This window comes from Balearica regulorum, chromosome 1 (assembly GCF_011004875.1).
Source record: "Balearica regulorum gibbericeps isolate bBalReg1 chromosome 1, bBalReg1.pri, whole genome shotgun sequence".
NCBI lineage: Eukaryota > Metazoa > Chordata > Aves > Gruiformes > Gruidae > Balearica > Balearica regulorum.
The window spans coordinates 121,131,105-121,148,689 of NC_046184.1; the positions used below are offsets into that span (position 1 = coordinate 121,131,105).

Sequence of the window (17,585 nt, forward strand, 5' to 3'; positions counted from 1 at the left end):
ACTCACTAATTATCGTCACGAGCAAAACAGACTGAACTTAGAGAGGAAATTCATCTAATTTATTACTAGGCAAAACAGAGTAGAGGAATGAGAAATGAAATCAAATCTTAAAACACCTCCCCCCACCCCTCCCATCTTCCCAGGCTCAACTTCACTCCTGGCTTCAACCTCCTCCCTCCTCAGCGGCACAGGGGGACGGGGAATGGGGGTTGTGGTCAGTTCATCACACGTTGTTTCTGCCGCTTCTTCATCCTCAGGGGGAGGACTCCTCCCATCGTTCCCCTGCTCCAGCATGGAGTCCCTCTCACGGGAGACAGTCCTTCATGAACTTCTCCAACATGAGTCTCTCCCACAGGCTACAGTCCTTCACAAACTGCTCCAGCACGGGTCTCTCCCACGGGGTGCAGACCTTCAGGAGCAGACTGCTCCAGCTTGGGTCCCCCACGGGGTCACAAGTCCTGTCAGCAAACCTGCTCTGGCGTGGGCTCCTCTCTCCACAGGGCCACAGGTCCTGCCAGGAGCTTGCTCCAGCATGGGCTCCCCATGGGGTCACAGCCTCCTTCAGGTGCCTCCACCTGCTCCGGCGTGGGGTCCTCCACGGGCTGCAGGTGGAATCTCTACACCCCCTCATCCTCCCTCCATGGGCTGCAGGGGGACAGCCTGCCTCACCATGGTCTTCACCACGGGCTGCAGGGGGATCTCTGCTCCGGCGCCTGGAGCACCTCCTGCCCCTCCTTCTGCACTGACCTTGGTGTCTGCAGAGTTTCTTACATCTTCTCACTCCTCTCTCTGGCTGCAAAAGCGCTCTCTAACTGTTTTTCTCTTTCTTAAGTATGTTATCACAGAGGCACTGATTGGCTTGGCCTTGGCCAGCGGCGGGTCCGTCTTGGAGCCGGCTGGCATTGGCTCTGTCAGACACAGGGGAAGCTTCTAGCAGCTTCTCACAGAAGCCACCTCTGTAGCCCCCCCGCTACCAAAACCTTGCCACGCAAACCCAGCACAGTATGATAGTTCATTCTTCTGCCACCCTCTACAGTTTCCATGGCACATCCACATGATAGCTTTGTTAATAAGAAATACACACACCAATTCACGCACAAACCCAAATGCTTACCAGTCAAAAGAATAACACCCTGCCAAGCAGGGGTATAAGCTCAGTAATAACTGCACAGTGACTGGGTTATAAGGAAAATTAAATACAAACAAGAAGTCTAAAGCTAAAGTATATGTTAAAGTATATATGAGTATGTTAAAGTATACTCATTTTAACTCAAACTTAAAGAAAGTTTGCCACAGAAAGACAAGCCATATCCTCTGAACAGCTAGAGTTACTTATTGGGGGATAAGGGAGGACAACCCTTCATGTGGCCCTTGCCTCAATGAGAAGGAATTTAACAGCCCATTTTCTTATTAGAGAGTCCCACCAGAAACTGTACTGTTTTATAAGGAAGGTCAGTAGCCTCCTGTAAGACTTCCTTCTACCACCTACGGCAAATGCCTACATGGTACGCTGCAGCATCACACTGAATGCCTCCAATAGCTCTCAAACCAACTCCTCTGCTGGGTGAGTTAGCCCAGCTAAAGCTCTCTGCTGCCACAGCTCAATCACTGCTGGTACTCCAACCTGGCTGCCAAGAGCTAACATGAAAGCAACCCTTGCAGAGTAAACAAATCTTAGTGGTGACAATTGCAACACAGAACAGTTTGTATTCCTGATGACTCTTAAGGGAAGAAGCTTCCAGTGTAATGGAGTATTTGGTCTGAGGATGTAAAAATACCTAAATGCCAGGTCCTGCACTTCCCCCCCCCCCCAAAAAAGATAACTTAAGCATCACTGCTTTCTCCACCTGGTCACAAGCAGAGGAATCTGAAAACCAAAGCACCTCTCTAATGGGGGGGAAAAATCCATTACTATGACTGCTGAAATAAAGTCATTCTCTAGTGACACACAGCATAGGCATGGGATGCGCTGTATCAAAATCCATCCAATCTCAACCACCTCAGGTCCCATTCTTGAAGTACCTAACTGTCCTAGTTTCAGCTAGGACAGAGTTAAACTTTCCGCCTAGCAGCAGGTATAGTGCTGTGTTTTGGATTTAGGAGGAGAACAATGTTGATAACACACTGATGTTTTAGTTGTTGCCAAGCAGTCAAGGACTTTTCAGCTTCTCATACTGGCCTGCCAACAAGAAGGCGGGGGGCTTCCAAGAAGCTGGTGGGGACCACGGCCAGGACAGCTGACCTAAACTGGCCAGAGGGATATTCCATACCATATGACATCATGCTCGGTATATAACTGGGGGCGTGGGCTAGGAGGCAGTTGGCTCAGGAACTAGCTGAGCATCAGCTTTGGCTAGTGAGCAATTGTGCTGTGCATCACTTGTTTTGTATGTTCTTTTATCATTATTATTATTCTCTTCCTCTTCTGTGCTACTAAACTGCCTTTATCTCAACCCATGAGTTTTACCTTTTTCTTTTCTCCCCCATCACACTGCTGGGTGGGGTGTGAGCGAACAGCAGTGTGGTTGTTTTAGCTGCCACTGGGGTTAAACCACAACACTAACAATAAGAGAATGCTAGGGACTCATTGAAGAGAGGGTTAGTAGTAGAGCAAACATACCTTCGCACTGCTGCAGGATTTCTTCAGCTGTGGTGTCATAGTGTGTCAGGGGGTTGCTAGCATTACGATACTGTATTGAAAGATAGAAGGGCCATTAAGTAGACTAGAAAGACAACAAATTTCATATTTTGAGGCATTTTAAGAACATGACAAACACTTCCCAAGCCCACAACAGCTACATATGCTCTTTCTAGACAGTTTCCTTGTTATCTGGACCTAGGCAGAGTGCCCAAGGGGAGGTACAATCTTCTTAAGTGACATAATTTAAGAGTAGTTCTAAGGTGCCAGCACCCTCCAATGCCAAGATGTGTCCTGTCTGTGGGACAGTTTCTTTTAAGAATGTGTCCTTCTCCCTATTCTTCTACGTAGCACTGCCAATTCAGTGGAAAGCCACCCATGTTTTGCAGTTTCTGCAAACATAGGCTCATTGCTGCCCTCTAGTGACTATAAAAGCCACCACCCTACAGCATGGTGGTGGTTCAACTACAGCTGCAGACCTGGGACATCTTTTCCTCCACAGACACACCTAGGCTGTTTAAGTCAACCAAGGATACTGAGGAACAAAGCTGCAATACCTCCTCCCACACTACACCTCTGCTTCTGATACTTTGGCTCTTACCTGGTCTAGTATATGTGCATTGGGGATTTCATTTTTCAGTCTCCATGCTACTCCCACATGAGATTCAGGAGAATCAAATCTGGCAGTTGTTGGGGTCCTCACAATCTCAGCACCCAGAGCTCTCAGGACATCCACCTGTAGCAAATAAAGGTGGTAACAAACGCCAAAACTGTTCTCCCAGCACAGAGATTACATTGAGGTGCAGGGTAAAGAAAACATCTTTCCTTTTACCTGGTCTACAATAGCCTCTTTAGCAGTTCTCCTGCACCCCAGTCTCACAGCATCACTGAGCCATGGGTCCAAATCCTTAATGTAACTTGGTCTCAGCTAAGCTTTACTTGGGAGCTAGATGTCAAGTTCCTGTTTCTATTCTAGGCCTTCAGGCCTGGAGGGACTGTTACTACATATTGAGATGCCTCACTCAGGCAAAACACCGTCTCCTCTTGTGCCAGTCACACATGCTCTGCACTCCAACACTGCTATGTTTAAGAGCAAATTATGCACATTTACCTCCTCCTTTGGACACAAACAGCGAAGTAGATCCGCCAGGGCCCTATGCACCACGCAATTGCTATGAGGGCAAGAAAGTTTACAACATTAAGCTAAGGCAAGGCCTGTCTTCAGAGGGGAGGCCTTTGGTGCTGTGTGGCACATGGCAATGGCTGTGCGGCACCGCTCTCTCCAGAGCAAAGAGCAAGCCATGGGTATAGGTCTTCAGGGGACGTTGTTCTCATTTGTGCTGCTGCCTTTCAGCTGGAACCCTGGAAGTGTTTGTACTGAGATAAGTGGTTTTGCTGACAGCGATTTACTGCCTCAACTGTGAGACATAGGGGATCTCTTGTCTTCTTTTGGCTGCAGGTGCAGCATCACCCTAGTGGAACACAGGACAGGGCTTGCTCTAGAGGTGGATGTTTCGCGCTTTCTACCGTGAAGGTAAGCGGACATTACCCAGGCGGTTTTTCCTTCCCCTTTGTTGCTGTCGTGAAACAACTCAGATGCTTGCCAGTACCCCTCAGTGTAACTTGAGGAGCTCAAGAGGCTCCCTCACAGCCTTGTTCAGCCCAGTGCAGAACAGAAGAATATTCAAAGATTCAGTATTGCCTTCCTTCATCCTCCTTTGGTCAGTGAGGGACAGCTAACCCAGGGACAGGTAGTCACTGAAGTGAAACGTGCTAGGTGAATCTCAACATTTGTATTTAAAACAGTTATGACAGTTTTCCAAGTGACAATGCTGTGGGGATGGATCTTAAAGGCATTTTCTGTCCACGGCTAACCAGCCTGGATTTCTCTGGGCACCGGCAACAGCTCCTCAGCAGAGTTCTGCCTGGCCAATGACTTGGAGAACAAGAGCCTAAACCTTCATTGCTAAAGCCACAGCTCTCATCTGCACCAGGAACTCTGCAAGTGCAAACATGCTTATTTTTAAATTCTTGAAAATAAAAGCAGATCTGACCTTCTCCATGCTCATTTTCTCTGGCATCACAATGATACAGCGGTAACCCTTCACTGCTGCAGCCAAGGCCAGCCCAATTCCTGGAAGCAAGCAAAGACACGTAGACAATACAGTGAGGAGCAACAAAGAACAAAATCCACAATGCTAGCTTTGGCATGCCCTGGCTATAATCAGATCTTCACCAGAGGCTTGAGTACAGTGTCTCTAGAAGGATATCAAAGGGAACGTTTCTGGCTATGGGGAGAACTGGATTTACAGATGCTGCTAGTTCTTTGAGGATCACAGCCAACAGAAAGTTTAGCCACGGGTGGGGAAACTTGACATGTGCAAACTGCTAGCTTTACCATATGCGCATCACCTTCCTCCTGTCTCATCCACTTCATTTTTACAAAAGTAATTTGGGAAAGGAATGAGCTTTAAGCTAAAGAAGACTACAGCAATCATTTTGATACGGTCAGAAGAGCATTAGAGCCCCTGTCGACCCACTTCTGCATTAAATCCCTAGTTTGCAATGTGCCAAAACTCAGTCCTGTTTAGAAAAAACATGATTTAGATGCTGTTTGTGATTGAGGTTCTAATACATTATGTCAACTTGCTACCACAGCAAAGTACCTTGACTGTTAGAGACAGACACCTTGTTTCTACTTTTAAAATCTGTGCCTCCAGCCTGATGTCTGTCTGCCTTCCAGCTTGTCATTGCCTGCCTACCTGAAGAGCTAAGGTCAGAAGCACCTTCCCCATAGAAGAGAAGCTTACCCCTGTTATCAGATCACCTCTCCGCTGGATAAGCCAAACAGATCAAGTTAGTTGATTCATGCCTGAGGTCAGACTGCACCGCATCTCCCCTGCTGTTCTGGGTACCAGGCACAGTACCAACACACGCCCAAGACAATGCCTCACAGGCAGTTTACCCTACACAGAGACTTGCTTGTTCAAAGCTGGGTCTGTTTCTACATGGTACTGGATTGCATACGGGTGGGGAAAAAAAAAAATCTTTAACTGTTCCTGTAAGAGAAGCATAACTCACACCTCAGGTAATTCAAGTAGTGTTTAAATATTTAGGAGGGCAGAAAAAAATACAAAACCCAACTTCTCCTAGTATATTATAGATAAATGTGGATGCTCCTGCCCCCCCCCCCCCAAAAAAAAAAAAAAAAAAGGACAGCAAAGGCCTCACTAAGGCCAAAGACTGAAGAGAAGCCATCCAGCCCTCTCCCTTACGGTCTGTGACAAAGAAAGCATTTTGAGACCTGAACTCTAACACTTCGTACTTTCTGCTACTGATCTGGAAATGCAGCAAATATCAAAACAGGACATTGTTTGAGGGGGAAGTAGGATGTAGAGAGGATAAAAATATAAACATGTTAGCTCTTACATTTAATGTACTCAGTAGCTCTGAGCAGTAGCCTAGAGTAAAAGCCAGTTCTCTCAGGTTACTGTCTGCCCTGGTCTTTGCTTTAACATGAAGAGAGAAGTAATTTCTGAAGTAATTGTCCTGTATCTTCTTCAGTTCTGCCTTCTTTCTATCTTTTGAATTCTGTGGCAAGGAGAACCATTTATCAGGTACTGACCCAGAAAGCAGGATATTATAGTATGACCTCAGATACTGGAGGAATGCAATATATATGGATATTTTCCACTACATGCCATTGTTCAGGCAGTAAGCATTGCCACAGTCACAAAGGCTTCAGTTGCACTGCAGCCCCCCACAGAGCAACTGCTGAGCAAACAGGAACATATCTGACTTCCCAGTTTTCTGCTGAAGGCGGGGAACTGGTCACAGATCAGCTCATCACCCAAGTCCCTCCATTAACAAAAGCTGCACTGGATCAAAAGAAAGATCTGCCTGGCCTGTGTCTATCCGAAGGCAACAGTGGATGCCCAGGAAAGTTTTAGAACAGGACAAGACACCTCTCCAGAACACATCAGGCAGGAGAGTAGCTTGTAGCTCAGCTCAGGAACCTCCTCAGTGGAGGCAGTATATTTTATATTTAACTAGCTCAAGGGGGAGCATTCCAGGTATGTTTACTCCCCCATCAGTAGAGCATCTTAGCAGAAGTACAACAGCTTTGACACAGGGGCCCAGAGTTACCTCCAGTCTGCTGGGATCAGCAGATGCTCTGCCCTGGCCCCTGACTAGCAAGACTGTTCCTTCCTCCAGTCCTGCAAGGAAGAGACACTGGCCCAAGTGGAATCCATTGAAAATCTAAGTGTGCGAGGCCTAGGTCAGCAGACAGTGCTGTGGGGATGCAGCTCATCTCCCATCTCAACTGCACCAACATGGGGAAGGATGTTTCTCAAACCAGGCCCACCTCACCTGATAGAGGGACCATGGGACTTCCCAAACAGAACAGGAGGACCCAGGATCACACCAGTCTTTTGGTGTTTTTTTTCCCCTGAATAATTTCAGCCAGACTTTATTCCTGACCAGGACCTGAAGACCTTAGTGAATCTGACCTAACACTTATTTTCTTTTAAAGCACAAGGCCCCTGCAAATTTAGCAAACCTCCTTCCCAGCTGTTCTGGTCAGCATAGGACACTGCAGAATTGTTCCTTGTGTGAAATGGAAGAGGTACTGCTCCCTACACCATGCAGGTTGGAAGGGATCCCCTTCCTTTGCACAGGCAGCCTCCATGCTCCAATCTCAAGCCTGTCGCTTCCAGGAAAACCACCACAGCATTTCCCACCCCGCCTTTGCTAGGGTGTCTCCATTCCCTACCTGTGTTTCCAGAGGTTGGCTCTATGATAGTGTCCCCAGGCTTCAAGATCCCAGCTTTTTCAGCATCCTCTACCATCCTCAGGCTGATGCGGTCCTTCACACTGCCCCCAGCATTGAAGAACTCACATTTTGCCACTGGAAACAAAGAAACCAAGCAGAGTTCTTAAACAGCAGTCATTTGCTAAACAGGCTGCTGTTCCCCAACAAATCTGCAAGAGCAACTCTGTTAACATGTCTGCCCAGTTGACCTCCCTACTTTACAGCACCAGAGATGGGGATTCAGTTCACAGCATCTCCACTGTTATGGGTCACAACAACACAGCAAGTTTAGTACTTGATGCTGGCCACAGAAGCCAGGAACCCATGCTCTGTCAGTCTCCTCAAAATACAACCTCTCCTTTCATCTTTCCTCTTTATTACAGCCCAGTCATGAGGATAAAAACCCACAGGGCTCTTCCAGTGCAATAGCATGGGAAAAGAGAATTCTACCAACATGCCTAGCCTCTTCCCTGCTACATTCTCCAGCCAAAGAGTTTCTGATCAAACTGGAAGTTTCTCCCATTGTTCAGCCTATACTTTCACTTCAGCACTCCCAGCATTAATCCCCTCAATAATGTTAAACACCACCTTTCAGGACTCTAATCAGAGCCTCCAGACATCTCCAGTATGGTTTGGTTTAAAAAAAACAACCAACAAACAAAAAAAACCCCAAAACAAACCCTAACCCCCAAAAAAACATTCACTGACAATTTCATCCCTTTGATCATTTTCAATGATCTCTAGTGGTAACTGCAGACCTGTATTTTACACACACTGATGAATACAAGCAGCAGTCAAAAACTTGATACAACTTTTTTAAAATTAAAAAACTATTTTCTCTGAAAAAAAGTTTTTACTTTTTCTACCAAAAAAATGGAAAAGCTGCAGGAAATTTCCTCATTAAGTACAAATTGAAAGATGTTTGAGATGACCAAATCCTAAAAGGAAAAGGATGTTTTTCTCACCATTTTCTGCAGGGTACCTGCACCCCTCCTGTGCCCAGGTTACTCTATTAAACAGGACTACCCAAGTTTCTGAAACAGTGTTTCTTATTTTGATTTTCTGCCTGCAGCAGTACTCACAGAGTTCACACTTGAGCCCATACTGCTTCCCAATCTTGTTGATTCGCACCAAGGGTGTATTGCCAACTTTATTCAGGATACTTGGCAGGATTTTCAGAGGCTCTGGCCTGGTACACATAGAAACAAAGTCTGTGCGTTCACAGAAGGGCACACAGGCAGGTCACACAGAAGCAACACAGCATTTCCAATGCTTTTTATTTCAACCAGCTTTCTCCCTCCCCTTTATCAGGCTAGTAATTTTAGATATTTTAGTTTAAAAGAATGTACATTGGATACACACAACATCAAGTCCAAAACAAGGATTAATCAGACATCAAGCCAAATGCTGAGGTGAGAATGAAGTGCTCTGCACTTCTTCCTGGCATGAAGTAGCTTAGCACTGCTCACTCAGCTATTTTACAAGTAAAATGCATTAATAGTGCAATCTTTCATCTATTCAGGGAACTGTTTGCCATGTTACTTAAAGTAAGTTAGTTCCAGTCCATGTAGTTTCACATCTCTGGTGCAAGGCCCGTTGTATGCTTCATCTGGGTTCTTAGCTTTGCTTATACATGGAAATTATGAAGCACCAGCATATCTAGATGCTAAACTGCATCAATTTAAATCAGTTATCTTTTGTTAAATCCACATGGCTCTGAAGGGACCTGGATTAGCACTGTACTGAAAATCAGCAAATAAGAGTAATACTTACAGAGTGGTATGACGATGGGGGGAGGCAGAGATGGGTTTCCCAAGCTTCCACGTGCATTTGCTAGGTATATCAGGGCGGATCCAGTCCATTTCCTTCTCATTAGCTTTGCAGTTCTCATTGTCCATCCCACCAGGGAGAAAATATTTGCCAGGTGCATGAGGGCACGAGTTGGTATCTGGCTTCTCCTGGGAAGAAACTGTAGGCATTTCATCCTTGGGTGGGGGGAAGAAACGAAAAAAGAGGAGGGGGGAAAAAAAACCAAACAAAACACAAAACCACAAATGAGAGAGAGTGATTCGTATGCCCTGCTGTAAGAAGGTCAGAGCATCTTTTGAGTGATTCGTATGCCCTGCTGTAAGAAGGTCAGAGCATCTTTTGAGACTATAAAAGTTATTCAAGTTCTGTACCATGGGAAACCACCCATTCACATCACTGCCTGCCCCACAATAGCTAAAATTCATGTTACTAATAAGTCCTTATTCCTGTCTCTGTCCCTTCACCAACATAACTATTTCCAGTCTAGTGTTTCAGCATGCAGCTTTTCCAAGGGAAGCCTGAACAGAAACTACCTTGGTTCAAGAGAGTAGTATTGACTATAAGCCAAAAGGGGCAATGGCAAAATTGCTTTTAACACTCAAGAACAGGTTCTGCCACTGACAATAAGAGATCCTGTCACTGTACCTAAGACCCAGGGATTAGGGGAGAGAGCATAGTATGTCTCAGTTAGACAAATCCCATCCTCAAGTGTCCCGGTTTTGGTTTTCCCTTATATGAAAAAGGTCGCAACAAATGGGTATTTTAATGGTCAGTTGATGTTTCCATAGTACTGTGAAGTTGGGAAAGCATTTCAGCATAATTTTGATTTGCCAAATCCTTATTACCAAAATGAGAATCTTGCACTGCAACGTTGAGTGCAAAAGCTCAATACAGTACCCCACATGAAGATAACTTAAACACACTGAAGCACATGCTTACTGTGACTAGCCTCCATAAATATCAACAAAACGGGACTGATCTCATGGGAGACACCTCTCCCATACAAAAAAAAAAAAAAAAGACTCTCTGAAATAAAACCTCCCCATTCCAAGTAAAGAGGAACAGATTAAGACTATTTGGTTACTAATTAGAAAATGTCGTCAAAAGACTCTGCATTGCTCCTTGTGGTCATGAAGGAGAACTCTTCTAGAAGGGACACCGATTTCAATAGCACCTACCTCTACAGCATTCTAGAAGAAAACATTAGAAATCCCTCTGAAAACATGGGGCTTTCCCGAATTCTGATGACAGAAAGGCAGGCAAACAGTATTCCCCAAAGACCAATGAGTACCTTAGACACAGAAACAGGCCTTTCCAATATCAACTTCTCCATGTTCTTTGGTGAAGGTGATGGCACAGTAGACTGGACTTTTCTTGGGAAACCGAGTACTGTGGGTTACAAGACTGGAATTCTCTTCAAAGCTGCAGATCATGCAAGTTAAAAAAAAAATATTATCAGGAAACAGTCTCTCATAGGGACACAACACACACCCTGCCTTCATAGGGAAAAAAATAAATCACAGAATGGTTTGGGTTGGAAGGGACCTTCAAGATCATCTAGTTCCAACCCCCCTGCCATGGGCAGGGACACCCTCCACTAGACCAGGTTGCCCAAAGCCCCATCCAACCTGGCCTTGAACACTTCCAGGGATGGGGCATCCACAGCTTCTCTGGGCAACCTCTTCCAGTACCTCACCACCCTCACAGTGAAGAATTTCTTCCTTATATCTAATCTAAATCTACTGTCTTTCAGTTTGAAGCCATTACTCCTTGTCCTATCACTACCTGCCCTTGTAAACAGTCCCTCTCCATCTTTCTCAGAAGCTGCAAAACAAAGTGAAGATAATGCGTATAAATAAGATTTTTTAAAAAATACGCAGCAGAGGTATTGCTAAGACCATTGGAGGCTCTCCTGACCCTGTTCTTCCCACATTACCTAATCTTCCCTCTGCCCTGGCCTCCACAGCTCAGATCCAGTAAAGTATGCAGAACACATCTCTGGTGGACTGTCTGCAATTCCATAAGCTTGACAGCTACACAAAGTAATAGAAAATACTCCAGTCCACAGGATATATACTTCTAGAGACACGAAGGGTGAAAGGGCTTTATGGGGCCATCACCAAAAACCCTGTACACAACTTAAGGAAAGGCTCTATGCAGGAATACTTGCAGAGACCTCTCTACCCTTGAGAAGGCCTAAATCTCACTAGATCCTCCCAAGATTGAGCCAGTGTTGAATGCACAGTTACAGTGATGCTGGATGTAACACACGCAGAAAACACTTCAACTACAAGGAAGCCTTCCAGCAGACTCTTTGTTTCAGAAATTAGTAAATATAAAATGGAAGCAGCATGTTCATTTCTCCTACTCCAGTCAGTTGTTCACAGAGCCTGCCTGCTCCTACAGCTAACTTCCTTTCCTCCCATTGAAAGCAAAAATCTGGTCAGTCTTGGAAAGCATGGGCCTTTTTTTCCTAATTTTTTTCTCATCACCATTTTGCAGCAGGATTCACGGCTCTTTCCATTACTGAACTGTGGTAGGCCTGGAAAGGGCCCCTGGCCTCATCCTCCTCCTCCTGACAAATGCACACAAACCAGACACAACTTAGATCAGGCAGAGTTGATGACCTGGTGACACACTGGAAAAAAATCTGAATCACAGGATCAGTGAACTTTAGCATTTGATCCTGCAAGTTAACATGCACCACTAACTACTATGGCCTTATGCACATCAATTCCTTTCCTGCATGTTGATTTGAAGAAAATGCCTAAGGCATTTAAACTGTCTTCCTTTAGGAAAAAAAGGCTCTGAAAGTGCCAACTTTCCAGACTAAGGCTTGAAATAATTCTCCTTCTGGATGTAAAGACTTCCATGACACCAGAGTGATACCATTCTACTTTATTTAGGTTATACGTGCCCAGGAGTCAAGATGGGCTGCATCCTGCTCTAGACTACTGATCAGCACTTAGGCTGGCACAAGTCCAAGAAAGCTAATACCCCATAAATATACATAATGTAACAGCAACCAGTCTTTGTTACCAGAAATTAGCTTACTTCTAGTTCCAGAGCAAAACCCAGCCTTCACTTCTATTTCTAGAAGGTGCCTGGTTCACAGTTCAGAATATGAGCACTTTTTTTTAGTAAAGAAAAAATACTCCGGAAATTTCAAGTTGTCTTATGAGCCACATCCACATGCTCGTTCAGACAGCTGGCATGTAATACTAGACACAGACAGCAACTGCTTTTACTCACAGGTAACACTGACAATACTTACAAAGTCCATCTAATAGGGGTACCTTGCTGCCAAAGGAACAAACAATTTCCACACACAGGAAGAAAGCAGCAAGGGGTTATACGCAGGAAACAGCAGATTTTGTTCATCTTCTACGTTCTCATAAAGTAGGAATGCAAAACCTTTAAAAGCTTTAAATCACCAATCCTCAGTGTCCTTCAAGAGGGTCCAAAAATTGAGAAGAAAGGGAGAGAAATTTGTTGCAGTAAAAGTTTCAGAGGTTCCAAGAAGCAAGTATCTCTTCGCATTGATGGCAGGAAAGAAATGAACAGCTCTCTTGAAAAGCTGCTTTTTGGAGGATTCCCTCTGAATTGGTCAAGACAATAACATCTAGTTTCCTCTATTGTAAGCCAAAAAACCCACAAAAATCCGCTAACAGCAACACCCATGTCTTCTTGAACTAGAAACAGCAGAAATGGAGGAAAAGCTATATTTACTGCCTTCAACTAAGCTGTGAGATTCTCTCATGTGTTTAGAGCAATGGCAATACTCTAATGTTTGACCAAAGCTTCAATAACTGGGCTAGAACTTTAAACAAAAACAAGGAGAGAGAGAAAAAGCTAACCACAAGCATTGCCAACAGAAGTCCTGTCACGAAATGCTAACCTTAAGCAACACCATTCATTGGAAGGAACACAACTCCTGTTCAATAAATCACTTAAAAACATTTTACTAAGCATTATTTTAAATAAAACCACACCCACCCAGCCCAAAGTAGATAGGTATACATACATACATTTATAAAGTCAAATTCTAATCATGCTAGTAGAGAATCAGTCTCAGCTATGGTCAACCTAATATCTTAGTGTTTTGAAGAAGGATAAAATCCTAAGACAGACTTGGCTGTTCTCCAAGAGGAATTCTTACCACAGCACTCAGTGGAGACATAAAAGCATCTGCAATGGCTTACAGTTATACCTAAGAAACAGGTCAAGAGCCCAAGAGTGACTTGTCATGTTCAGAACCAATGGGACGACCTCAGATCTTCAAGCTCCTTCAGTGCTACTGATGAGCTTCCTGACGCAACCCCCAAAACATCCAGCTGGTGTTTCCAACCCTACATGATGCAACTTCAGCAAAACAGGGGGCAGGGGTGGTCAGCCTAGGACATCCAAATTCCCCCCATGATTCTGCCTATAGGCCCAAATCAAGCCGTAGGAAGCTGCTGCATCTTTCTGCTGGGGAGATCTCTGGGGAACAAAGGAAAGGGGGTGAGCAGAAATCACCAAAACAGAGGATGACAGCAACTTCATCGCTAGCATGACCCTCTTCATGGTCTTTCTTCTGGGAATGCAGACTGCGGAGACAGGACAGAACGGCAACTCTGCTTCTCTAACTGTAATTGAACGCTGCTCAGAAGAGTCTGAGGGAGATAAGCTGCAGGAAGAGTTGCTCATCTTCAGGAAAGAAATTCTGTCAGCCTGCATTTAAGTTTACTATAAAAGGGAACACTCCCATAACTACCTGGAGGTGTGGGCAGAGCCTAACTAGAAAAGCCTGACTGACTTCTGCCATTAGATTTGCAGAGCACATGAGGCAGAAAAATCAGAAAGACAATTTACAAAGTCACTTAAACCTAAGTCACAAAGGGGATTGGGACATCGGCAGAGATATGAGATCTAGAAAACCTCATGGACGAGGTTCACATCTCTGGATCCATCTCCGCAGGGAACCCAAGACCTAAACTATTTCTTAACTCCTACAGAACAGGATTGAAGGCCAGCAAGTGAAATTAATCCCCAACAGACTGAGCTGAACTCACTTCATAGATATGTTATGAGCTTCAGTTTCTAAGGCTGTTTACAGTACATGATGTCAGCACTAATGCAGACATTTAAAGAGTATCATGCATGCAAGAAGCTAATTAACTTGAGTCTTGTCTGAGGCAGAAATGAAGCTGTCTAAAAGGCAGGTGAAAGAGGTGGATCAGAGAGAGATTCCCCAAGGGCTGACTACTCAGCAAGAGATGAGATACAGGATTCCATTCTGCTGTGGCCTGAGAATGGGAAACTTTGACGTTAAGCAGGTACTTTACTCTGTGAACAAGCAAACCATTACAAACCAGTTGTTCTGCTCACTCTGAATACCACAGGGTCTTAGAGAGCTTTCAGATCTTTACAGGTTACCAGATGTAGCAGTTCTCATCTAGCTTTAGGAAGCTGTTTGGAAACACTACAGCTATAAATGATTCAGGGGACAGTCAGCCATCGGTTCTTTTTGTTGGGTTTGGATCCCCCCCTACCTCCACTCTGCTATTTCTTCAGTAGCAGGCAGCCATTGCTTCTGCGTCAGGACATCAAGTGACCTGAAGTAACTGGGGTATAAATTAACAACATTGTGGCTCTAGGAAGAAATACTTTGAGAATCAAATCTTATCCATTTTCCAAAGCAGATGAGCACACGGGTGTCCTCTCAGTGATCACTCCTCCTTTCAAGGCTGGACTGGCATACTCATAAGCCTCCTGACAGGAAACAAGTAGTTCTTTAATGCCTCTGTAATACTGCAAAGAAGTTAAAACTTCAACAGTAAAGCTACTTCCACTGCTATGGCAATTGTTATGCTAGAGACGAGCCAGTGAGAATGTGAAGTGTTCAGCCTGCCTTCACCCTACAGAATGGAAGCTGTGCATGCAACTCTAACAGGTGTCTTCTGACATCTCCATTTCCTGACTTCACTCCAACCTTGTCTGGGCTCACCTGATAAGTCTTCTGTGTGAAGACTGATATCTTCAAGGAAAACAACAGCATCAGAGAAAAGACTGGAGAATGCCTTATCTGCATTTTTACCTGCTGCAGTCAGACACTTTCATTATTTCTTTCCCGGCTTCTAGTTCCCCCTCCTAAGTCAGCACACAAAGATGCACCAACACTACAGCCTGAACCCTCCTCTTGATCTGCCAAGCTCACCAAGTACAGGGAGGTAAGAGAGGCTCAGGGATTAAGTAAATTGCCCAGCATGACAAAAGAGAGAGTTGGAGCTCTGCTCTCAAGGCATAGCTCCCCTTCCCCAACATAATGGCACCGAGCCCCTCCCCTCCACCAAGGCATTGCGTCTTTTGTTAGCACAGGGCCCTCTGATAAAGGCTGGCAGAGAACCACTGGTCACCGCTGCCTGGGCTGGAAGCCAGCTTTTTGGCTGATGCATGTTTTGTGGGAAAGACCAGCTGCCGCCCACTCTGTTCTGGCTACATCTGCAGAATTTTTGGCAGGCATCCACGGTGCAACCACAAGCACAGTACACCCTGCTGCCTGCCTAGCTCCTAGCTCGCGTGCAGACAGAGGGCACCTGCCAATAGCCAGAGACCATCCCATCCAAGCCATCCTGGCAGCCTGCTATGCTGCCAGTGCCAGATTAGTGACGTACCTGCACCACCCTACACGCTCCAGCACACAGGCCCCCCATGACCTGTGCTACCAACCACAATTTTTAAAAGTACTGCTCTGGCTTAGGGAAAGCAGGCTGGTTAACTCACATGCAGAGGGTCACAACAGGATACTAAAGAGCCAGCAACCACTATCAAAATGAATGACCTGCCCAGATGCCCCATGTACTGCACCTAACCTAGTACCTAACCCATACTTCAACAGTAGTGATCTCACAGCCATTCTCCTGGTGAGAAATACCATGTTCTGAGTGGGTCTCAATTTCCCAGGAAATATCTTTCCTGCTCTGAGATAAAATCCCCAGATTTTACTTATCTCCACACCCTGAGCTTTCCCTCCTTCCTGCAGCACAAGTTCTGTAGAACACAGAGCAGAGCTCTCATGCCTCAACTCAACAAACAGACCTGTTGAAAGGGTAAACACTGAGCAACTTTGCTGGAACAGGGCCCAGCACTCCAAAACTTCCATGGGCTGAGGCTTTAGGTAAAAAAAAAAAAAAAAAAAAAAAAGAAGAAGAAAAGAAAAAGATAAACAGAAGACTAGATATTCAAACAGGAATAGGAGAGGAATTGGTTGTCTTTTAAGTAAGGGCTGCTTCAGTAATATGCCAGCAGCATTACTAACATTGCTATTGAAGTAGGTCTCACAGGTCTCAGCCAAGTTCAGACCCTTCCTAATGGGGGAAGGGCAACACATACAATAAAGTGTAATAGAAGATGCTTCTTGATCTACTGCGTTAGCCAGACTTCCCAAAAAACCACACTGGCAAGAGACTGCCATGGTATCTATGGGAACAACGAATGACAGGCCAGAAACCGCTAAAGAGCTGGTGCCAAACCCAGAGAGAAAACCAAAAGGCTCGATGTCATCTCGCAACCCTGTATAACAAGCACAAAGCCAAGCTTTCCTCCCCCTGCTCTTTGCCCAGAGGAAGCACTCCGCAGGCACCCTCTGGCCGCCCAGAGGATCCCCAGCAGCCAGCACCTTCCCAAGGCCTGCGCTCCCATCCTCCCCCTCCTGCCACACCAGCACCAGGGCGGACTCCAGGGCTCCCCTCGCCCAGATCGGCTCTGAAGCTTCCCGTTCCTCTCTCTTTCCTTAATTACAAAAAGAAAACAGAAACCCACCCGTGCGGTACAACCACATTCACCCACCAGTCCGCAGCTCTCTATCCTTCCCCACAGCCCGAGGCTGCAGTGGGGAGGGGAAGCGCTCCCGAGGCAGCCACAGTGACCGTTTAACGGCCGCCTCCGCTGGGATGAAGCGCGGCGCAGCCCACCCCACGCGGCCCTGAGGAAGTGGGGGGAAGGGCACGGCCACCCCCAGCTCTCCTCCCCCACCCCACGGCCGTAGATGATGCAACGGGCGGATGGAGGGCGATGGAGGCAGGATGCAGGCAGGATGCAGGCAGGATGCAGCCGCCCGCAGCGCCACGGTGGCACCGCGCCCCCCCCCCCCCCACGGCCGCCACCTCACACCTCACCCACGCGAGCCAGGCGATCCCCAAGACGCCGCTACCACCCACCCGCTGCGGCGCGGCACACCGGCGAGGAGGAGGAGGAGGAGGATAGGGAGAGCCGGGCGCAGGAGCGCTCGGCCGGGGCACGGGGAGTTAAGAAGAGCCCGCGAAGCCGGTGGCCCCGCCCCGC

At 46.2% G+C, this 17,585-nt stretch overlaps 1 protein-coding gene across 7 annotated transcripts in view; it reads right to left on the reverse strand.

Moving 5' to 3' along the window:
- Positions 1–17,585, reverse strand: part of LOC104638745 (cystathionine beta-synthase-like protein) — a 32,616-nt gene extending 15,031 nt beyond the window's left edge. For 4 of the 7 annotated variants that reach the window (XR_012838542.1, XR_012838544.1, XM_075772958.1 and 1 more), the window contains exons 1-8: positions 17,462–17,585; positions 10,552–10,682; positions 9,225–9,436; positions 8,534–8,640; positions 7,413–7,547; positions 4,693–4,772; positions 3,240–3,374; positions 2,621–2,690 (exon numbers count right to left, since the gene is read on the reverse strand). Coding sequence is in view for 5 of the 7 variants with exons in the window: in XM_075772958.1 (XP_075629073.1) it covers positions 2,621–2,690; positions 3,240–3,374; positions 4,693–4,772; positions 7,413–7,547; positions 8,534–8,640; positions 9,225–9,436; positions 10,552–10,593 (781 nt within the window). In the remaining 2 variants the exon portion in view is untranslated. Of the gene's footprint in view, positions 1–2,620; positions 2,691–3,239; positions 3,375–4,692; positions 4,773–7,412; positions 7,548–8,533; positions 8,641–9,224; positions 9,437–10,551; positions 10,683–12,534; positions 12,910–17,419; positions 17,441–17,461 lie in introns of those variants that run through there. The other 3 variants (XM_075772977.1, XM_075772968.1, XM_075772993.1) reach the window with 3 other exon arrangements.